Genomic DNA, 24,306 nt, shown 5'->3' on the forward strand with positions numbered 1-24,306 from the left:
ATGGTTTTAACTGCTAAAATAATGTAATTTTTTTTCAAGGAGTGTTGTCATTTCAAATACTGAAAACACTAACATGAAAAATAAACCTGAATTTTGGTTTCCCATGGGGACCACCCATACAACAGTAGTTACTCTAACTTTGGTTAACAGCTCTGTAACTAAGGCAATTGGGATTGTAGTACTCATTTCACACTTCCTGACTAATAAAGTCATTTACCAAACATGCAAGGCATCATTCACTGTCAAAATATGTTTGTTATGAAGGAAACTGCGAACAGCAAATAAGAGACATGGGCAATTTATTTATAGTTACCAATCTATAAAACTAAATATACTGCTGTTGGACAGAACAAGGTTCCCTTTGACCCGTTAAACGTTCTATCACACACTTACTGCAGGGCTGTTGAACTCCAGGTTTGGAGTGTTGACATCCTGCTTGTTTTCCAGATTTTCTTCTTCTACTTCCTGTTGATCTACTGGGCCAGGTGAGCTCAGTCAATCAAAAGCAGGAGTTGGTGGAAAACAAAAATTAGGGCTCCCCCTCGTTTTCCCTTTCCTACTTTTAACTGACTGGAATCACCGGGGCAGCGGATCGGAAGGGGGTAGAGCAAAAAGATCTGGAAAACTAAGACGACATCAGCCCTAAAGGCCTGGAGTTCCACAACGTAAACACAGATTTAACCAGAAAACAAAGACCTGTTGAACTCAAATTAAGTGCTTTATAAAAACAAAGTGACATTTGACCTGTCAAAAAATTACAAAATGAAATCAAGTGCTTCAGGAAAAAAAAGTCACCTTTGACCTATACAATTGTTTCAAATACAAATAAAATGCTTCAGAAATTAAAGGTCACCTTTGACCTATACATATGTTTTAAATACAAATTAAGTGCTTCAGAAATTAAAAGGTCACCTTTGACCGATACACGTGCTTCAAATGAAAATTAAGTGCTTCCGGAAAAAAAGGTCACTAAGATAAATAAGTGCATGTGTCTGAAGCTTAAATTTGGAACTTAGATCTACAAGCACTGGTTTAAATTAAAGAAAACAAAATAAAGTTGAATCACATCTTTCTAACTAACAAAAACCAACGTCTTTTTGAACTATACCACCTCAGTGCTGTGATTTTGTTCCTAACAAAAAACTTGACGTCCTGCCATGTTCGTCCTTCCAGCTCCCTCGGCGAAGCTTCTATGCAGGAAAGACATTTTTTCCTGGTACCCTCCCACCTTCAATGCAGGTTCCTAAAATTTTTTCCAATGCTCGGCACTCTGCTGAAGACCAGGTCCTTTTTTTTAAGCTCCTTAGAAAAAGAAAGGAAAAAATGTTATAAGTCACCAACGTACAAAACGTGATTAGACCAGATTCAAGGTAATGAGCATTTCTTATTTACAAAAACTAAGGAGATGCTACGATATATATCAAAAGCTCAGCAAAACGTCTGACTACTTGTAACAGTGTTAACTAAATGTCAGATGTTCATTAGAAAAGAAAGCCCACAGAAATAGATTTTCTTATCTTGTGTTGAAAGAAGGAAATAAAGTATCAGAGCCACGTTGCTGGTGTAGTTAGAAATGATTCTGTATTGTGCAAAGGTACCCGTCTCAGCAGTATCGATGCCTTAGTCTCTCTGCTGTGTAGAAACCATGGGCTCCATTTATGAAAACATTTTAATTAAAAACCCAACAAGAACCACACAACCTCACATTTTCATTGAAAGCTGACATAAGACAATTTCATGAAACTCAAGTCTTTCAATGTTGGCAGTGAGATGTTTCAAAGTCTGATTTAGACAGTTTTGATGACATGTACCTCTTGTGCACAATTATTAGTAACATTTTATCTTTGAACTACATATGCTATAAGCAAGAAATGTAATAATAAATAATACCCCCCTCCCTTAAAAATGGTTGTTAGAAAACATAGTTTGTGCCATTTTTAAGAAACTTTTAAAAGTGTAACATGTAGGAAGCATACCTGTTTGTAAGGGTCGCTTCTTAGACTTTTAGACTTTTTCACTGCCGTGTCCGTTCTTCAGTCTTGAGTCCTGTTAATTGTATGAACAATATGGTTATTTTAAAATGACAATCATACACTTTTTGTCTTCCCTGAATTGAGAAAATGTCAATATTAAAGACCCATGCCCTAATGGCACATACACAACAGCCATGGAAGCACTGTGAAGCAGCTCTTCAAGTCCAGCTTCAACTACAGTCAGGACCACAAATATTTGGACAGAGACACATTCTTTCTAATTTAGTTTCTGTCAATTACCACAGTGAATTTTAAATAAAACAACTCAGATGCCATGGAAGTGCAGACTTTCAGCTTTTATTCCATAGATTGAACAAAAAGATTGCATGAAAATGTGAAAAACGAAAGCATTTTTTAAACACAATCTCTTCCAGGTGAATGCAGCCAAACTGATTGGGCGGCGTTTCATAATACAGATGCACAATGACCTAAAACATACAGCCAAAGCAACTCAGGAGTTTATTAAAGCAAAGAAGTGGAATATTCTTGAATGGCCAAGTCAGTCACCTGATCTTAACCCCATTGAGCAGCATTTCACTTGTTGAAGACTAAACTTCAGACAGAAAGGCCCACAAACAAACAGCAACTGAAAGCCGCTGCAGTAAAGGCCTGGCAGAGCATTCAGAAGGAGAAAACCCAGCATCTGCTGATGTCCATGAGTTCGAGACTTCAGGCTGTCATTGACAACAAAGGCTTTTCCACCAAATATTAGTAATGACCATTTTGTTTTCAGTTATTTCATTTGTCCAATGACTAACGAGCCCATGAAATGATGGGGTGGTGTTTAAAAAAAAAAACTTTAGTTTTTCACATTTTTCTGCAATCTTTTTGTACAACCCATGGAATAAAAGCTGAAAGTCTGCACTTCAATGGCATCCGAGTTGTTTTATTGAAAATTCACTGTGGTAATGTACAGAAACTAAATTGGAAAAAAATGTGTCTCTGTCCAAATATTTATGGTCCTGACTGTACATTTATTTTCTTTCATAGTAGTAGGTTTAGCTTTCTGTCAGAATTGACAAAGCCTTTTGGATAAGAGGTGAAACGTTTTCTAACTTTAAAAACCAAGTCCAGATGACAGCCCCTAAACCTACTACTATGACAGGGGTGGGCAAACTACGGCCCGCGGGCTGGATACGGCCCGCCTCCATCTTTGGTCCGGCCCGCCGAACACACTTTTTTTTTAATCTGGCCACACGATCAAGATCTGACATTTTATTCCACCTTCTGCAGTCTGTGTTCTACCTGAAAACCTCTAAAATCACTGTCAAATAGAACAGAAGACAGTCTTCTCTTTCCACGTCGCATTTCATCTTTCCCGGTTTAGCTCATTATATCTGAGCGATCATGCTGCCTTTTTTAAACAGTGCGCTCTGTTCTGTGTCCTGATTGGCTGGAGACCTTGTCAATCAATCTCCCCAGTCCGTGCCTCAACTCCTGTACAGAAACGCGCAGCTCTCAGATCTATAGAAATCTTTGATCGTGATCAGATCTTTGTTTTCATTTTAAGATCCTGGACCTAATTTCTATGAAAGTTTAAGAATTTAAACAAGAGAAAATGGTGAAAATGTTCATGTCTGTCTGCGAAAAGTGTATTTAGGCAGTGAGGAGTTTTACTACCATAAATTTAAAACGTCTGTAATCATTCTCCGTGGATTTCACCGATTATTTTTACAACGAAACTCCTGCAATAAAGGAGGGAACTCTGTAGTGGTGAAAAGGTAACACAGATATATGTGTAGTTGCAGCAGAAGACAGATAAATTCGCTTTTTCTGTATTACTGGATGAAAACAGAAAGCGCAGCTGCCCAAACTGTGAGACGCAAGATGAGCTCAAAGTCTCTGAGGAATTATGACGAGAGAGGATCCATCATTTATTGTTTTTGTTTTTAAATGTCAGTATATTTTTCCTGAATTTTTGTCTTTGAAAATCATAGAGAGTGTTGTTTGGTCATTGTTTTATTTCATAAATAGTGTTATTTATTTTCTTAAAAGGATCATGAATGAATGAAACTTTATTCATACAACACTTTACAACTCCTTGAAGGTACCAAAGGGCTTTACAATAAAATAGAGATCTAAAATGGGAACAAAAGTTTTAAACTAAAAACTCTAGAATATTCTGTTTTAGAATATAATTTTCAATCCAAATGTTTTCATCTACATTCCATGTTAAATCATTTTCACTCCACGCATCTGCTCCTGGTCCGGCCCTTCTATCCAATTTTATAACCCAATGTGGCCCAATGCGACTTAAAATAATTGCCCGACCCTGTACTATGATGTGGAAATGGAATCAACCTGGATAAATGAGAGTCTTCATAGACATGCATTTTTTTTCTTTTGTCAAAATCGTTAAAAGTGATCTCCTAATTATGATTGTGCAGTTTTTAGCCAAGATCCAAAAGCTGTGTTGCTTTTTTAAGACATTTTTTAAGACCATAGGCAGTGGTTCATTAGAAATACAATACTGGGCTTACTTCCCCTCCCTGTCACAGATAGCCGTTTGTGCGAGCACGAGCTTATAGCCTCACGCTAATATTAGTGGGGCAAAAATAATGACAAGCAATATTGGATCAATCCTGCCAGACAGTTTTGAGCCAGATTTTAGCCATCAGGGCAAGATGGAACTCCCTGTGTGCGACATCACACTACTCTGTTAGGTTAAGTTTTTGTCTTTAAAGCAAAATAGGTTTAGTGATTTTGGCTAAAATAGTCGATTTCACGATTAAAACTCAACTGGGAACGCTTGTATAAAAAGATTAAATTTAGAAGGGGGGGGGGGTGTAATACCAGATTCACTGTCTTCACTCCTCGACTCCATTTGATGTTTTGTTGAAGATGTTGAAGTCCCGAAGTCCCTGTAAAAACAGAATAGAACAAGTGTTAAAATGGAGTGCTCATTAACGTAATGAGCAGGGTAGATTGCAGGCCATCAGAAAAATAAACAAAAGCTAAAAACACATTTAAAAAAACTCCGTCAGTAAATAATTATCCTCACAATCTGTCTGCTAGCCGAAAGTCTCTGCAGGCTACTGCTTTTTTAGTTTCTATGCAGCTTGAGGAGACGTCTGACAGATCTTGACCCATGGCATGCTTGGTAAAGTAGTCTTTAGTGAGCTGGAGAAAAGAAACAAGTTTTTCATTTTAAATTGTAATACACTACTTTGTAAATAATATTTTATAAAAGTTAAGAGTTCAGTCTAAAGCAGGGGTGGGCAAACTGCGGCCCGCTGGCTGGATCCGGCCCGCCTCCATGTTTGGTACGGCCCATTGAACAATATCAGAGACCCATGTTTTTTTTTATCTGCCCATTTTAGAAGTGACATTTTCTTCCCCCCTACTGCAGTCTGAGCTCCAACCTGAAACCCTCTAAAAATCTGTCAAATAGAGCAGAAGACAGTCTTCCCTTTCTACGTCACAGTTCATCTTTCCCAGTTTAGCTCATTCTTTTAGATCGATTATGCTGCTTTTTTTAAACACCCTGTTCTGTGTCCTGATTGGCTGAAGACCCTGTCAGTCAATCTCCATGTCTCCTGTACAGAAAGGCGGAGCGCTTTAGATCTACAGAAATTTTTGTTTTCATTCTAAGATCCTGGACCTAATTTCTATGAAGGTTTGAGAATTTAAACAAGAGAAAAGGTGAAAATGTTCATGTCTGTGTGAGAAAAGTGTATTAAGGCAGTGAGAAGTTTAACTACCATAAAAAAACGTCTGTAAGTAACCAAACTCCGTGGATTTCACAGATCACGGTTATTTTCAGAACATAACTCCTGCAAAAAACGAAGAACTCTGTACTGGTGAAAAGGTAACGCAGATATACGATTAGCTGCAGCAGAAGACAGATAAATTTGCTTTTTTCATTATTACTGGATAAGAAAACGACATGCAGGACACAGCTGCTCAGTATTAGAGCAAACTATGAGACGTGTGAGGAGCTGCAGCTTCAAAGTCTCAGCGGGACGAAGACGGGAGAGGATCCACTATTCATTGTTTTTTTCTTTTTAATGTATCAGCATATTGTTTCCTGACTTTTTGTCTTTGAAAATCACAGAGAGTAATTTGGTTATTTTTTATTTCATAAATAGTGTTATTTGTTGTATTAAAAGGATCATGAATTAATAAAACTTTATTATAGGGCTTCACAATAAAATAAAGAAGCTTAAAGTTTTAAAGAAAAAAGACTTATTGTGGCCCTCATAAGAAAAGGTTTGGGGGCTCCGCTTTATCATCCATGTGGTGTTTGAATATGTGTTTTTTTTTTCATTCTCATGATCATTCAAACACCACATGAATGGAGCATTTCTCTGAGTTTTCACAACATACATCAAGCTGTTAGTGTAATTGGCTCTAAAATGAAAACAAAAGTTTTAACCTAAAAACTCTAAAATGTTGTAAAATATAATTTTGCTTGAAAAGTGCTTTCATCCAGATTCCATATTATTTCATTCTCACTCCTGGCATCTGCTCCTGGTCCGGCTCTTCTATCAAACTTTAGAACCCAATGTGGCCCTCAAGTCAGAAAGTTTGCCCACCCCTGGTCTAAGGCAAAGTTTGATGATAAAGATTCTGAGCCCTATTGATAAAAACATTGACAAAAGTATTTGATATTGGCTGGATTCCATGATAAATACTTACAAATACACTGTCTGTTCTTGTCAGGGGAGGAACCTCTGGCTCATCTGTATCTGACTGTTCTCGTTGGACACAGGCAGTGGTGTTGGTGTCTGGTTCCAATTCCTTAAGAGATTATTTTTACTTTTTAAAATTAAAAAGGTACAAATTAAAACTGCACAAGTTTAATCACATGTTGGATTTAATTTTTCACTAAATTAAATATCTACATTTTAAGATATTTAACTGATTTATGAATTAAAACTCTACAAGTTAAATCTTTGCAGTTTTACTTTTAACCACATTTTTATTTTTCCCCCCACCCAAGGAATTTAGCAGGCTATTTATTTCTGGCAAGCAGGAATTTCATAACAGTTAACATAGGGTAAAAAACACCGTTCTTTTTGACACTTACCCAGCTATTGCCAACAGCATCTTCTCTTTCTGGGATGTCTGAAGATCCAACCAAGGAGCTGCAGCTTTCAGTGGATACAGAGGGCTATAAAGGGGACACAAATGACATTACTCGTTTACATCAGTTTAGCAGAAATGTGCTAACCAATGCTTTCACATCTAATAGATATTACATTATTAAAAAGGAGATGATAAATTATTTTGCAATGTGAATTTTTTTAAGAATCTTGTTACAAAGAAGAAATCTACTATAAATAAGTATTTTGATCCCAATAAATAGTATACTGAAAACGGTGGCAAAAAAACTTTACCTGCACAGGTGGATGTTTGGTCTTCAGGCCCTCTGTGTACCTCTTCTGGCACCTTTTCTTTTGCTCCCTAAGCATCTTCACACGCTTTTTAAATCTGAAGGTTCTTCTAAGAATCAAACACAGAAAGGTTGTTTAATTAAACACTCAGATGAAAGACAGACTCAGCTAAAAAAATGTCCTTACTGATAAACTATTATATAAACAAAGTTTACTTTACACAATTATCTTAATGATGACGCAGCAGTGGGTCTGTGCAGATGAGGTTCACAAAATGAACATTAGCTTTGGACCTTCCTGAGTTTTTGATTTAAAGTATTTAGATAAATGCTCAGTACTAAATGTGCTCAATTATTTACTACTGCACCATAAACCAACCAGGAAGCAAAAGTATAAAAACATGTAAGCGGGACTCGAGTTTTAAACAAAAGACATGATCAAAATATTACTAAATGTTGGAACCAGAAATACTTTTTAAAGTCACTTGATTACCGTACAACAGGGCACCATCATGGTGTCATACATTTTTTGTTTAGCTCTAAAGAACAAGACCACAAAATACTGAAGTGATCCTGGTTTTAAAACAAACAAACAAATTAACCAAAGTAAATCAAATTGGTAAGCATTTTCAAATGAAAAAAAAACATAAACACTACCAAGATGGTTACAGATTTTAAAAAGTTAAATTTAAGACTTTAAGACCTTTTAAAGATCATTTTAAAATATATAAATCATATTTACAAAGACCATGAACATCATGTTTATCTAAGCAAGCATACATACAAGCATTAAATGTAAGAACATGTCAAACTGATGAAGCATTAAATTTCGGTCGGGCCTCCTAAACTTTGATATTTTTCTTATTTTCATCAAGAGGAAAAAAATGAGATCCTCTAACTATTCTAGTTTTACCCTCTCGGGTTAATGCGGGACAGTGAGACTGGGTCACGTGACTCAGACGGAGCTCCTGCAGCGGGAGCTTTGATCCCGGTACGAAGAATATCTAAACGATGTAATGATCCCAGACATGCAGACGTGACTACGATGCTTTTGCTGGAGCATCAAAATTATCAACACTTTTGCACAAACGGCAAGCAGCACGATTGGCGCAGCGCGAAGGGGGGGGGGGGGTTAACTCACAGAATTTAAGACAAATTAATACATTTAAGGCCACACGTCAATAAATTACATTTAAAATGTATTTAGGATCTGTAACAGCCTGACCAAAATCATTTGGAAAGCTAGCTTCCCCACAAGCACATGCTGCGTTAGCTTCAAAGGACCGAGCTAGCTAGCATCGCCATGTGCTCGGCTCTCGAGCATTTCCACCGGAGAAAAGCATGCCTAGACGGACTAAATATGTCTCAAAGTCATTTACTGTCTGTTTTTAAAAAGTTTTGATGAGACTTACCTATATTCCATGAAAAATCCTTGCCGTTCTGAGACTCCAGTGGGTTAGCTGTCTGCACTGCTGCCTGAGCTGAGAGGGAGACGATGCACCTGTGGAGCTGAGCGGGTGTGGCTTTGCTCTGCTCACCCTTCTCTCAGTCTTGGTGGGGGAGGGGGATAGTCACGGTGGGAACCCGAAAAGTCAGGAACTGGCAACTATTTACTATATGGGTGCCTCAGCTTTACTACAGCACCTATATTCACTTGTGTAATCATTAAAAAGTTTGTTTTGTTTATAAATAAATGCAGAAATCAAACTTTAATAATCTCACAGGGAAGAATTTATGTGTTATGCCAGCTACTAAGGTGGGGGGTAAAATGAAAGAGTAATTAAGAACCCTAATTTACACAGCAAATCCTACGTAATCGCAAATAGAAAATAGGATATTATTATATTAAATAAGCAGATAAACAAGAGTAATACATCTTTCATTAGAATAAAAGTGTAAAATTCAATTTATTTGATTAGCACAATGTTAAGCCCTGCAACTGTATATAATATATAAGTTGCTTTTACCCAAGCAAATTCATAGTGCTTTTATTTTGGTAACTTAAAATATATAAAGGGCACAGTCAACATTGTTTGATTTCCAAAACAAAATATTCTTCTATAAGAAAGAATAAAAATGGTAAGAATAAAAATGGAATGGATGTGCTAAACCAATAAGGCCCTAAAAGGCTGATTGAGGAAATAAATGCTGTTTATTTTCAACATTGCTTAATTTAGTTTCTTACTTTTAAACGGTTCAGGAGCCTGAACGGTGCTTCAAAAATAAAGGAAAATAAAAACATAAATTCTTTCCAGAAAACAAAAAAAGTGTGATGATGAGGCATCATGACAGGATGAAGGAGAGTGCTTTAATGTGCCTAAGATGCTTTATTTACGTGACAGTCTGCACTTTGACAGGCTTTGCCAACAGCATTTTGGATTGATGCTCCATGCATTTGCTGGTCAGAGGCTCTGCTCCACCCGTTCTTATCCCCAATTTGTGTTTTTATTTGATACTGGCAGCAACATGGCACAGAGTTTCGGTTCGGTATGTATCCATCCATCCATCCATCAATCCATCCATCCATCCATCCTCCTCCTCTTTTCCGGGATCGGGTCACGAGGGCAGGAGTCTAAGCAAAGATAACCAGACAAAGAGCTCACTTCCTCCAGCTTCTCTGGGGGGACCCCGCGGCATTGAGATGTAGTCTCTCCAACGTGTCCTGGGTCTTCCCCGGGGCCTCTGCCCAGTGATTCAGTTCCAGAACACCTCCCCAGGGAGGCGTCCAGGAAGCATTCGGACTACACGCATGAGCTACCTCAACTGGCTTCCTTCAATGTGGAGGAGAAGTGGTTATACTCTTGGTCACCTGCTCTCCGCAGGTGACCAAGCTTCTCACCCCACAGTGTGAACCCACAGAGGAAGCTCATTTCAGCCACTTGTATTCGGGCCCTGGTTCTTTGGGTCATGACCCAGAGCTCATGACCATAAGTGAGTATTGGAATGAAGATCGACCAGTAAATTAAGAGCTTTGCTCTTTGGCTTAGCTCTCTTCAGACTGATACAGCGACCACATAACTACGGACGCTGCTCCGATCTGCCAATCAATCTTACACTCCGATCTTCCCTCACTCTTAAACAAGACCCCAAGATATTTAAACTCCTCCACCTGGGGCAGCAACACTCCACCCACCGAGAGATGGCAAACTACCTTTCTCCGGTCGAGATCTATGGATTTGGTTTGGCGGTGCTGACCCTCATCCCAGCCGCTTCACACTCGGCCACAAACCACCCCAATGCATGCTGTAGGTCCTGGCTCGATGAAGCCAACAGGACAATATCATGTGCACAGAGCAGAGAGGAAATCCTGTGGTCCCCAAACCACCCAACTGATGATGTGTTGTTGCAATGGTAGGATGGGTTTGGTGCCCATCCTAAGTAAAAATTAAAGCCGCAACCAGCGTTGTATAGCATGGTAAAGCAGACGCAATCTGCCTTCCACGCCCAACTTTAAGCACAACCGCCGCTCTTACCGCCCTCCCCAGCCTCACCGCCCTCATCACCCACCTTTGATCAAGGCTAGTCAAAGCTGCATATGCTAATTATGCTAACTATACTAGCTATGCCAATATGGCTAAAAGTGCTAGCATTGCGATCACCATCATCAATTCTCTAAGAAAAACACATTGCTCAAAATGCTAATTATGCTAACTAAGCTAGCTACGCTAATGTGGCAAAAAGTGCAAGCATAGCGATCAGCACCATCACCTCTGTCTGAAAAACACATTGCTCAAAATGTTAATTAGGCTAACAATGCCAGTTATGCTAATGTGGCTAAAAGTGCTAGCATTGAGATCAGCATCATCAACTCTCTCTGAAAAACACATTGCTCAAAATGCTAATAATGCTAACTATGCTAGTTATGCTAATGTGGCTAAAAGTGCTAGCTTAGGGATCAGTATCATCAACTGACTCAGAAAAAGACATTGCTGCATTGGTGAGAGCTATATGTCATCACATGATTCAAAAATTCCACGTTTTTCAAAATGGCGGCTTTTCTGTTGATTTTATCTCCATAGCAACCCTTTAATGATTTGGTTGCCTCGGGAAGACGAACATTTCGACTTCAGTTTCAGACTAATCTTTTTGTGTGTGAAATACACGATTTTCGGCCCATTAATTTGATGTCATCCTCTTCGGGGGGTGACGTTGACTGTGGTCAACGTGGTTCATGTCTCATAAAAACAAGTTGCTTCTCACTGAGATCTTTTCATTGGGGTGGGGTGTAGAGCCACACCATCACAGCTGCCCAAAGAGGCTCGGTGCCAACTAGCGGTCGGAGGCTTAACCCTTATGCTATTCTAAGATGACCCCACCCTTACATTGACCTCTTCTCCCTACCATGACAAAGGTTGATAAAGGTGGAAAGATTTCATGTAATCCATGGACACCAGTGAAGATCACAAATCATTGAAGAAAAAAGGTTCAGAGCACTATGTAGTGGGTCTAGATGACCCTAATCCCAATGTTAAAGTGCCTAGGATAGCACAAGGGTTACATGGAAAACAAGAGTTAAACGCTGCAGGGCGCTCATAAATAATTAAATAATTATCAGCCTGACAGCATTTAAAATCGATACAAATATCGCCGAATCTCCACCAGTCTTACTGCTTTTGGGAAGAAACTGTTCCTCAGTCTTGTGGTCCTGCTCTTAATGCTCTGTCACTACCTGCCTGAGAAGAGCAGCGAGAACAGAGGGTGCAAGGGCTGACTGGGGTCTTTCAGGATGCAGGAGGCTCGTTTCCTGCATCCAGTTTTGTAGATCTCAGTGGTGAACTGCAGGTGAAACCACAGTCCTCTGCACAGTTTTAGCCAGCCGTTGCAGAGCTTTTCTCTCTGCCACAGAACAGTTGCCGTGCCACACAGTGATGGAGGAGGTCAGGACACTCTCCACTATGCACATATTGGTGGTCAGGACTGAGATTCTAATCACAGCACGCTTGAGCCTAATAAGGAAATAGAGGCGCTGATGTGCCTTCTTCACCAGGCAGGATGGGTTGGTGCTCCAGGTGAGGTCGTTGGAGATGTGCACACCCAAATACCTGAGGCTAAAAACCACTTCCACCTCAGCCCCACCGATGTAAAGAGGAGGAGGAGGAGCATGACTGTCCTTCCTGAAGTCCACGATCATCTCCTTGGTCTTCTTCACATTGATGCAGAGGTTGTTGTCTCTGCACCAGCCCTCCTAATGCTCCACCTCCTCCCTGTAGTTGGACTCATCGTTGTTGGTGATTCGTCGAAGTATAGATGTGTTATCTACAAACTTCACAATCAGACTGCTGGAGTGACTTGCTGTGAAGTCATGCGTGAGCAAGGTGAACAGGACGGGGCTTAGCACAGAGCCCTGTGGGAGGCCCGTGCTGAGGGTGATTGGGGGGGGGGGGGGGGGGGGGGGTCACAGATCTTCACAGACTATGGTCTTTCAGGAAGTCCAAGACCTAGTTGCAAAGAGTGAAGCACAGTCCTATGTGTGCAGTTTATGGATGAGGGTATTTGGGATGATTATGTTGAAGGCTGATGTGAACTCCACAAAGGGCAGGCAAACACACGAGTTCTTATTCTCTAGGTGGGTGAGTGTTGTGTGGACCACTAGTGACATCTTGTGTGAATCGGTTTGACCTGTATGCATATTGGTGCAGGTCCTTGGTAACACCAATGGATTCTGTGATGTGGGTCATGAACAGTTTTTCAAAACATTTTATGACCATCGGAGCTAGGATCACTGGCCAATAGTCCGTCAGACCTGTCACTGAGGATGTTTTGGAGTTTGGGATGATCGTTACGGTCTTCAGGCAGGTAGGGAACACTGCCTGCTTCAGGGGGGTGTTGAAAATGTCTGTTAGCACCTCTGTGAGCTGGTGTCTGTCAGGACCCGTCCAGTGATGTTGTCAGGTCCAGAAGCTTTGTGAAGATTGATTCTCTGGATGGTCTTCCTCACTTCTCCACTCTTCAGGGTTGGAGTCCTCAAAGCTCAAAGCAGCGCTACAAAAGGTTGAGTGCGTCTTGTAGAAAGGGGTCTTCGGAACAACTCTGGTGTTGTAGTCTGTGATGCACTTAATGCCCTTCCACATACTACGGGGATTATTGGACGTAAAATGTTGCTGGATCCTCTGAGGGTATGCTTGGCCCTGTTCACCCCAGCGTGCAGATCCCTTCTCACTACTCTGAGTGCTACCTGGTCACCAGACTGGAAAGGAGCATTCCTGTTTTTCAGTAGAGACTACACTTCTGCGTTCAGCCAGGGTTTCTGGTTGGGATAGTACGTTACAGTCATGGTGCAGGTGAAGTTCTCCATGCACTTCCTGATGTACCTGAGGACACCTGATGTATAATCCTCCAGGTGCTCCTCCACCTAGTGCAAAGCTGCCTTCTGAAGACCTGCCAGTCTGTGTCTTGGTTAGCTGGGGCAGTCTCATTGGGCTACACTGTGATGGTCCTCTGTGTTGGTGCCTGGCGTCTGGGGAAAGGGCAGTAAACAGGAACCAGCACGATTGCGATGTGGTCGGAGAAGCCCAAATGAGGATGGGGACAGCTCTGTGTGCATCTTTTTTGTTGATGTGGACACAGTCCAGAGTGTTATTTCCCATGCTGGTGGAACTTGAACAAAGTTTCTGTCAGGTTTACATGGTTTAAGTCTCCTGCAACCACGTAAAATGCCTCCGGGTGCTTATGCTGGAGCGAGCTGATATTGTTGTGGAGCTCTGGCAGTGTATCGTTAGCATAAGCATTAGCATTATGCTAATGCTAATGCATTAGGAGGGATGGTGTTCTGTACCTTCACAAAAAACCCTTTTTGGATGGATATTAACAAAATGCCTTCTGTTAGGGGAAAAAAACAACTTTGGTGTTTAAGTTACATTCAAATTTTTAACCCAGGCTTTGGTCACTGGTTCAAATGGGCCTGTGGGGGAAAAATCCATCCAAAAACATTTTGAGAATTGCTGTTTTCTTTCAGAATGGGGTAACTGTGTACGTCTTCCTGATTTTTCTTCCAAGGAGTTTGGGGATGAAAAATATCTAGGGGTTTCTGTGCACCCACATTTTTAACATGTTGTACAGGGGTTTGCAAACTGGGAGACGTCTGTTTTGCCACAATCAGACATATATTTTTGAAACTGTGAACCCTGGAACTTCTGTTTTTCAGGTATTTGGAGCTGCCCACTTGGGCCAATATTGTTTAAAAACAGGAGAAAATTCACATGAGAGCCCCTCATGGGGTGCTTAATAAGTTCACCAAATTTTAGATTGCTTGTTTGCCTGGTTAGATAGTTAGCTTTAGCATCATGCTAGCAACAAACAACAAAGTTATTTTGCATCAGGGGGATGAATGATACAACATAGTCAAAGATGGGCTTTATTGGCCAAAGGGAAGCATTTTTAATCTTGATTTCACACTTGAATTGGAGTAGGCCGAAACAAGGGTACAGGGGGCTACAGGAACAATGCTTTGACCTGGGGGGCTGAAACTTCTTTCATTACATCAGGCTGTTACCCTAATGCACCATCCAGAGTTTGGAGTCTCTTGCGTAAACTGGGCCACCAAGGGAGACGCAAACATTTACAATAAGCTCATCCTAGATTTTCCTGATGAGGTGTTTTCTTTAATTTCTCAGATCTGCTTAGAGTGAGAACTACCAAACTTACCAGTAATGGTTAAAACCTTGTACTTAGCTACTGTACAAAGTGTGATGCTCCTACGATCACATTTCCCCTCACAAGACCCCAAAAGGTGTTGTTTCAGGACTAGGCCTCAAGCCTCACTTTTTTACCTTTGACATTTGAGTAGAAATTGCCAGGTTATCCTGGCTTTAAAAATGACATAATTTGTTTCAACTAAGTATATCTGTTTGACAATACAAATATTGTCACTTTCCAAAAGTAATTTCAATATTTGTAATCATAAAATATGATATTGAAAAAGTACACACTTTGTCAGGAAAATGTCCCCATTAGTCCAACGTCACACACTGCTATACCCACTCTGACCACTAGGATGTCATGGTGAAACACACCTTGTCATGAAAAGTCATCTCCAGGGGACCGATTTTACTTTGCAAAAAAAACAGCACTAGGCATATCAGGAGGCTTTTTTCTATTGATTCCAATGCTTGTGCCTGTGGGGACCGAGCTTCGGTCCCCACGGAAAAAATTGGTACCCACGAGGTGGGTGAAATTTCAGGTCCCGGATCCCACAAGGGTAGAAATACAAACGCACACACACACACACACACACACACACACACACACACACACACACACACACACACACACACACACACACACACACACACACACACACACACACACACACACACACACACACATACATACATACATACATACATACATATATATATATTGATGATTTCTATGAAATATGTATTTTTAATATAGCTATTTTTCTAATGAAAAATACAATTATTTTTTATACTTCATCTGATATGTTTTAATGATTTCAGAAATAATGTTTCCTTTGAATGTCTGTTTACACAGTCATTATGTACTTATTCTTTGTTGTGTGATTTCTTGATACTTGTGTATTTTTGATGACCTGAATCTTGGTTAATAAAATCTAAATAATTGATATAAGTTAAGAACCGGATAATAATAATTTAGATAAAGAAAATCCAAAATTAAAAACTTAAGTAATGAAAGCAGGGGTTGGATTTTATAAGTTAACTTCCTCTCAGTCCCTTTTGCGCGATCTACTGAACACTTGATGTTGAATAATTCCATGAACTGTGTGCAAAAGAGCTAATATGTTTATTTATGATTAAGAGTAGAGTATAAATTGAATTATATACTAGTGGATATATGTGTATTTTGCAATACATTTTCTTATGCTGTGTTTGATATATCTTTATTTAAATAGAAATTTCTGTTGTTCGTCTTATTTCTGCTTCAATTGCTTGAAATAAACGTTTTCCTAATCAAAGGTAAAATTTTTGTCTGAATTCGTGGTTCTGGTCCAAACCTGTCCTGGATGGGCTTGTTTGACCTTCCCATAAACCGTGATATAGATCCTGAGCTCACATTTGGATCAATGAGAGAAAACTGGACAAAAATCAAAATAATTTTTGAAACATTGTTTTATGGGTTTCGACAAACAAATAATTATCCTCCTCTGAAGAGAAATAAAGGCAACGAGTCGCCACACTGCAAAAAAAGAAACAAATAAAGACAGAGAACAGGGGGAGGAGCCTGCGTTTGCGTTGGCGCTGCCCTGTTTCACTCTGGAACACCACTGGTGCCGCTTTCAACCGCTGAAGCTGCCAGCCAATCGCCTTTCCCCGTCTGCCCTGTCACCCTGCATCATTGGGGTCAAAGGGCACTGCGCCTCCCAATTAATGAGCCAGCGAGCTCTTGGATGCCCCCCTCGTCCCCCTGTGCTCCCACAGTGGAGTGTGAGACAGGGGTGAAGGAGAGAAGAGATGGAGACGGGCTCCGTTCACCTGCAGGGTCCTTCAAACCTTTCAGGCCCCCCCAAAAAAGTCCCAGAGTTCTGCTGCCGCAACTTGCCGGTTCCCCGTTCCCTCAGCGGTAACTGTTCACCCTTGTAATCAGATCATGCCTGCTGAAGGGTCAGGAACAAAAACATGCAAATTCTAATTAAATGTGCAGCGTTGGGACAAGCCCTGTTTGATCGCTGAGCCCTTTTATGCCCCCTAATCGCTCCTGACAGCCCCTTCCAACAGATTCTGTGACAAACTTCTCAATTCAACTGAGGGGGATTTTTGAACTTTGCTTGTTCCTGCGGCCTTGGCTCTGGGTCTGTCAAACAATCCAAATCAATGACCCAATTGACCACTGGTCCCCTTCTTGATAACCTCAATGAGCTCTATGTTGCCATTCATCATGTCAGAGGGCCAAATGCCGACAGCATTTTATGGTAATTAAACACTCGTTCGGGTCCGGGCCTAAATACAAACACTGGAGGTCCAGAAAGCACGGGCCAGCGCTGGGGGCTGCAGGTGCAGGGAGAGGACAGAGAGATGCAGGGACGAGGTGGAGCGGGGGCCACCGAGCGCGGGACTTTCCCACCAACATGGCCCGGCGCCACCGGCACACTCATTAGGTCATTACAATAACGAAGGAGACATTTTTTTGTTTTATTAAAAACCTCATTAATCCCACAACAAAAGGCACGTACTGACCTCATTGGTGCCCCTGTTAACTGAATATGCCTTTATATAATGGAGCGTCTAATTGCAACTCTGCGCCTCGCAGCTTTCCCTCCGTTCGACCCGCCGGTCTTTGCTGAACGGGGAGTGAAAGGGGAGCTAAGGAGAATTGGCCTCCGGGAGCGACCACTGACCTAATGGGAATCCGGCTCGGACTTGAGTTCCTGTCGCTGCTGGAAGCCAGACATTTTCCACGGTTCCAACAGCCAAAGTGATAAACCTTTTCCTCGCTTAGAAACCTGATTGTTTTCACTTTGCTCACATTTTCAGTTAAACTCTGAAGACATAGAAAACTGATGTTTTTATTTTTTGCAGCATTAACCTTTAAAACCCTTTGAGACTCCATGCAAATATTTGATGAGAAGCTCCGGGTGGAGTTTGGATGTTCTCCCCATGCATGCATGGGTTTTCTCCAGGGGCTCCGGCTTCCTCCCACTGTCCAAAAAACACGCTCCATAGGTTAATTGGTTGATGTAAATTGTCCCTAGGTGTGAATGTGAGTGTGCATGGGTGTGTGATTGTGGCCCTGCGACAGACTGACGACCGGTCCTGGCTGTCCTCTGCCTTTGTGTGGCCGGGATAGGCTCTAGCAGCCCCGTGACCCCAAAACAGACACAACGGGTTTAGAAGATGAATGAATGAGCTAAAGGTTTCCATGGTCCTCAACATCTTTGAAGGCCCAACTTCATCTGAGCCTCATCATTTCATAAAATTGACAAAACTAACCATTCTGGCTGTTTTAAAACGTGTCTCTCTCACTTCCAAATATACTCAAAAGAGGTTGATATACTCATCTCGCCACTCTTAGGAAAAGAATCAGAGGCATCCATGACAACTCATGAAAACCTAAAATCAGATCTACTTGAAAAACAGGCATTTGACCTCAAACCAACAACAGCAGTTTGGAGTTCTCTCACTGCCAGCAGGTGACACACCTACAGAGACCTTCCACCGTCTCAAGAGACCGTACCTGTACTGACGATGGATCCAACCGGAGCAGCATTCCTAAGGAGGTGATTGGTGAGACGATGATCCTGGAGCAGCTTCTGCTGGGAATCTCTCTGGATAGTTCACTCTTTACCACCTGAATGCATGGGAAGAGAAACTCAAATAATCTAGTTTATCAGGCTGCCACTGAATCCGGAACCTTTTTTTTTTACTTGTCCAGCAGGTGAGCAAACAGAAAAGAGCTTTTGTGTGGGACAGAATTTACTGTTACAATAGGGGTTTATGAATCTTCAGACACTAGGTGTATATTTGTATAAACCCCTTTTGGATTTTGGGCTAAACTTTATCTATTTAATTATGTCTGTAAACATTTATGGGGATGTTGGAGATGGAGGATAAGGGACAAAAAGAAAAGGGAGAAATGGGGGGTTAAGGAAGTTGGAGGGTGTTTAACCCTTGTGCTATCCTAGGCACTTTAACGTTGGGAGTTGGGTCATCTAGACCCACTAGACAGTGCGCTGAACCTTTTTTCTTTAGTGATTTATGATCTTCACTGGTGTCCATGGATTACATCATGAAATCTTTCCACCTTTATCCACCTTTGTCATGGTAGGGAGAACACGTCAAAGTAAGGGTGGGGTCATCTAAGATAGCACAAGGGTTATAAAAGTAGAGGGGAGTGGAATCAATAGGCAACAAGTTTTTTAAGCTTTATTATTAAGACCGTCAGGTGTAGAGGTTAGTCAAAAGGGCGGGGCCTTTCTACAAACACTCAACTTGCAGACAAACAGATCCATGAATGATTTTGTTTTCCTCGTCTGAGGTGGAATCTGGATCAAAACTGTACGGCTGGATAGCTCTGATATTGCTCGCCACATTTATTCAGGAGTTGTGCTGCAGGAGTTCATGGAGACTGAATCCAAAAGGACTGCTATGATGGAGTGATGAGGAGGAGGGAGAGAGTGGAGGCAGGGATGAAAGGGAGCAGCAGTGGAGATGAGTGGATCTGTCATCCCAGCAGACAGGAAACACCATGTTGACCATTGGTCTGCAGTTCCTGCTCCTCTTGTTTCAACCGAAAAACAACCAAACACTGCTTTTAATGTCCAATGATTAGAAGACAGAGAGGAGAAAACGTTATCCTTTTTCATTTCTGTGCCTGATGGATGTTAACCTTCATGTAAATGAAATTTTTAAGGATAGATTAGGTTGTTGTGGAAACATTTGTTCTTCTTAGATTCAGTAAAAGAGTTTTGAACGTCTGCTTTCTGACAGCAGCATTGTGAGCTCAGTAAGGTTTCCACAGGATAAATGTTCTGGATCTCTATTTATACCATGGCACGGGTGAATACTCAATTCTGATAGGCTGCTGAGTGTGGATTAAGTAAGGGTTGATGGTAGACGAAGTATGCATTTTCAGAATTTAACGCACGCTGTGGAAGCCTGAACTGTCCAACACCAATCGGAGAACGGTTGTTTCCGTGAAGTGAGTCAATGCTGATGACGCACATTTTGTTAGCCGTTAACCCACTTATACCATGGTCACCCACAAAAGAAATAAACATTCACTTAGTTTTTAATACTTTATTCTTGTTATTTGTTTGGTTTAGATTTAGTTTTTTCACAACTATTTGTTATGTGTTGCAGCATGTTGTCATGGTAACAGCACCAACCTCAACTGCAGTGGCAAAGGAAAGCGATATATATGCTGATCGTCCCGATAGGTTGAATAAAGCGACAAGAGACAAAGTTCACCTCTTACCACTTGTTTTTGTCCAGATGATAAAGCAAAAGTTTGTTTTAAAGACGCCAGCGCAGTGATACAGAAGATTTGAGCTATGCGACCGGAACTACTTTTTTAGCCGTCCATTATCACTGTGTATTATCACTTTTTAATGCACACCCAGCAGCCAATCAGAATCGAGAATTCACCCGGATTTTGGTATGATCCACCTGACTTCTGGTACAATTTTCATAGTCATGAAAATAAAGAAAAGTCTTTGAATGAGAAGGTGTGTCCAAACTTTGGTCTGTACTGTGTGTGTGTGTATATATATATATATATATATATATATATATATACACACACACACAGTTTTCAATCAAGTGTTTTTCTGGAGGAGAAAAACACAGAGGTCAGGCGTCTCGGCTGATTTATCAGATTTAATCTTTTAGCTGCAAATCTCTGTCTCTGCTGGTGGCTTTCCTGCTTCTCCATCTTGCTCGGTGCACTCCTCCTTTCCTCTGACCTCCCCGCCTCCTGCTGTGGTATCCCAGAGGCCCTGAGGGGCACAGAGCTCCTTCTTCCCCTCCGGCCCCACCTCCACAGGAAAGCCCTCAGACTTTTGCCAAATACCTGCACAGATTCTTGCCCTCACTGGGATGCAGCGAGAGGCCCCTGGCAGCTTCGCAGCACCGCAGGCCTCGGAAATACCTGATTCTCTGCGTGGGGGCTTTGCTGAGCGGCGCTGCCAGAAGGATCTTCACACCCTGTTGGAGTCAGAGGTCAGATAAGAATCTGAAGATGTTGAAGCACAGCCACACAGGGGAAAGTGAAGTTAAACCTGAGAGACCTGCTCAAAGTACAGCTTTTCACAACAAACTCTTTGAAATGTGCAGCATTTTTATCAGCTTTTCCAAATCTTTTTGACTGAATTGAGAAAGGTGAATAAGTAAACAAGAGCTTGAGTACCTGTGAAAACAACCACAACATACAGATACACAAACAAACTGTGCAGATGACAGGACAATACTACATCAAACAAAACTGCAGCAGAAACGCTCACTCTGCATGGAGGCTGAGCAGCAGCAGAAACCATAACTGCTGTAGGTCAGTCAGAGCCACAACTACTGCTGCCACGCCACCCAGTGGATGCTCAGTTACACTGCAGCATGTTTTCACGGAGCAACACGGGCGGCCATGGTGCAGTGGTAGGGCGGTCGACCCATGATCGTAAGATTGCAGATTCAATTCCTGCCTTGCACGCCCATGTGTCGAAATGTCCTTGGGCAAGACACTTGAAGTGTTATTGTATCAATGAAGACCAACAATAACTTATAGAGGGACCTCGCACTTTATTCACTTCCAACTTCTTAGCCATACATGAAGAACTAAGGCTCAGGTGAAAAGGCAAACTCTGTATCACTCCGCGTAGGGAACTATATTCATAGTATGTGAGACATATCACAACATCCCCTCTGTTTAGCTCAAATCTATATCACAAACAAAATAAAGTGAATATGATAACCCTCAGATCACTGTAACAATAACAATAGCACATTCTGTGTCATGTTAATAGAAATTAGAAACATACATTCCCATTTGTCTTGAGCATCATTTTTTTTTTTTTTTTTTTTACATCCGTTAGGGTCTGGAAAACAGCATAATAACAATACGAAGTAAAGAATCAACAGTTTTGATTTTTCCTCTTGTTTATAGACCAAAGTCCTTGTACCGAGATGGTTTTTTTATAACTCTACCAGATCGTGTGCAGGTTGGTGGTGGACTGTTCTGTCTTTCATAGTTTGTGGTTGTTGTGCATGGGGTTTCAGTGATGGTCTCTGCAGAGTCATTGCAATCCTCTTGATGCTGGGTTTGTTGTGGTGCCTCTGCAATTTGGTTCCTCCTTTCGTTGATCTGTATATGTGGTTTAAAGAGTTCTCTTAGGTGACTCCTGCAGCGTCTGATTTGATTTCCGTTGGGTGTTTGGACAATGTAGCTTCTTGGCTCGGTGCTCTTTTCCACTACAGTTGCTGGGTGCCACGTTCCCCTTTCTTTATTTAACACAGTCACATGTTGTCCTGGTTGGAGAGGTGGTAGCTCCTTACGACTGTTTCTGTCGTGGTGTTCTTTCATATTTGCAGTTCGTTGTTCTAGGTGCAGTCTGTGTTCTTCTTTGCCAGGATCTGTTCGACTTGGTAGCAGGGTGGTGACAGGTCTCCCAAAAATCAGTTCTGCAGGTGATGGTAGTTTACTGTCGATTGGTGTTGCTCTGATCTGTAATAGTGCCATTTGTAGATTTCCACCATATTTCAGTGTCTTCTTGACGATGGATTTGATGTGTCGTACATGTCTCTCGATGAATCCGTTACTTTTCGGGTAGTGAGGAGAGCTGGTGATGTGTTTGACTCCCCACTCCTTTGTGAACCGTTTGAAAGCTTCTCCTGTGTATTGTGTCCCGTTGTCCGTCAGTATTTCATCTGGACGCCCAAATAATGACACATACGCTTGTATTTTTTGTGCAACTGCATGACTTGATGTTGTGTGCATCTCATCCACCATAGGGAACTTGGAGTATCTGTCCACAGTTAATAAGTAGTGGCGACCATTCACCTCAAACAGATCTGATGCGAGTGATTGCCACGGCTTAGTTGGTACCTTATGTGGTTGAAGAGGTTCCTCTGGGTTTGCATCCTGGTATTCAATACACACTGAGCAGGATCTGCACATCTTCTCAATGCCGTCGTTCATTTTGATCCAGTATACGCTTTCTCTTGCGAGGCGACGTGTTTTCTCAATTCCTTGATGACTGGAATGCAGTTGTTTTAGAATGCTCTCCGTCATAGAGTCAGGAATCGGCACTTGTCTGCCTTTGAATATGACTCCTGTTTCTATGCCAAGTTCATCTCTGAAGGCCCAGAAGGCACGAAGATGTTTTGGTAAGTCCTGTATTTTTTCTGGCCATCCTTGAAGAATCACCTCCTTTAGTGCACTGAGTTTGAGATCTTTGCTTGTTTCTGCTCGAAGGGTGTTCTGTTTGTCAGGTGAGAAGTTAATTAGTGCTATGGTGTACATTTCAGGGTCTTCCGGTTCAAAAATCAGTCCGTCTATACGTTCATCCAGCTCTATTTCACTGCTGTTCTCTGGGTTGGGTAATCGACTTAGGGTGTCTGCGAGGACCATCTGTGGTCCAGGACGGTACATGACCTCGAAATTGTACCCCTGAACTTGGACTAGCATTCGTTGTAACCTTGGTGGAGCCGCGTGTAGTGTTTTTCTGCATATGGTTACAAGTGGCTTGTGATCTGTGATCACTATGAATCCTTTTCCGTACAGATATGTGTGGTATCGTTGTATTCCATAAACAATAGCAAGCATTTCTCGCTCAATGTTGCTATATCTGGACTGAGTATCTGTTAGTGTTTTGGATCCAAAAGCTATAGGTTGGTTCTTTTGCACAAGGGCAACACCTAAGCCTTTCTGAGATGCATCCACTTCAAGTGTTATAGTCAAGCTGGGATCGTAGTATTTCAAACATGCGTCCTCAGTGATCATTGTTTTAAGGTCATCAAAGCAATTTTGGTAGTTTGTGTCCCATACCCATGGTGTGTCGTTCTTCAGTAGTCCTCTCAGGGTGTGAGCTTTGTCTGCGAACCTTGGTATGTAGGGGGACAGGTAGGATAGCATCCCAATGAATCTGTGTAACTCATCTTTGTTTTGTGGTGTTGGCATCTTTTGGATGTCTCTGACTTTGGCTGGGTCAGGTCGAATACCATTGGCGGTGTACTGGTTACCAAAAAATGAGATTTGGTTCTGTTTAATGTTACATTTTTCACTGTTGAACACCAAACCTGTGTTTGCAGCACGCTCCATCAGGTTGATTAGGTTCCTATCATGTTCCTCTTCATTTTTTCCATATACTGCAATGTCATCTGCGATGCTGACCACACCTTGCAATCCTTCCAGGATCTGGTCCATCTTTGCCTGAAAGATATCCTGAGACACACTGAGTCCAAATGGTAGACGCTTCCAGCAGTACCTGCCAAATGGAGTGCGAAATGTTGTTAACAGTTGTGAATCTTCATCCAA

General features: G+C 41.5%; 1 protein-coding gene across 2 annotated transcripts; it reads right to left on the reverse strand.

The window, feature by feature from the left end:
• Nucleotides 1-282: 282 nt before the first annotated feature.
• Nucleotides 283-8,446, reverse strand: LOC144984063 (uncharacterized). Of its 2 annotated transcripts, XM_078931442.1 has the most exons (7): nt 7,373-8,446; nt 7,063-7,146; nt 6,672-6,773; nt 5,035-5,153; nt 4,827-4,894; nt 1,977-2,046; nt 283-1,302 (listed from the first exon to the last, which is right to left on the reverse strand). In XM_078931442.1, the coding sequence occupies exons 1-6, from the start codon at nt 7,445-7,447 to the stop codon at nt 2,015-2,017; spliced, it is 480 nt and encodes a 159-aa protein (XP_078787568.1). In that variant the 5' UTR covers nt 7,448-8,446; the 3' UTR covers nt 283-1,302; nt 1,977-2,014. The 2 variants fall into 2 exon arrangements, 1 of the variants encoding a protein (XP_078787568.1); XR_013647690.1 differs by lacking the exon at nt 5,035-5,153 and having other exon boundaries at nt 7,373-8,432.
• Nucleotides 8,447-24,306: the final 15,860 nt, after the last annotated feature.

This window comes from Oryzias latipes, chromosome 15 (genome assembly GCF_053564925.1).
Source record: "Oryzias latipes strain Hd-rR chromosome 15, Olatipes_Hd-rR_3.1".
Taxonomy (NCBI): domain Eukaryota; kingdom Metazoa; phylum Chordata; class Actinopteri; order Beloniformes; family Adrianichthyidae; genus Oryzias; species Oryzias latipes.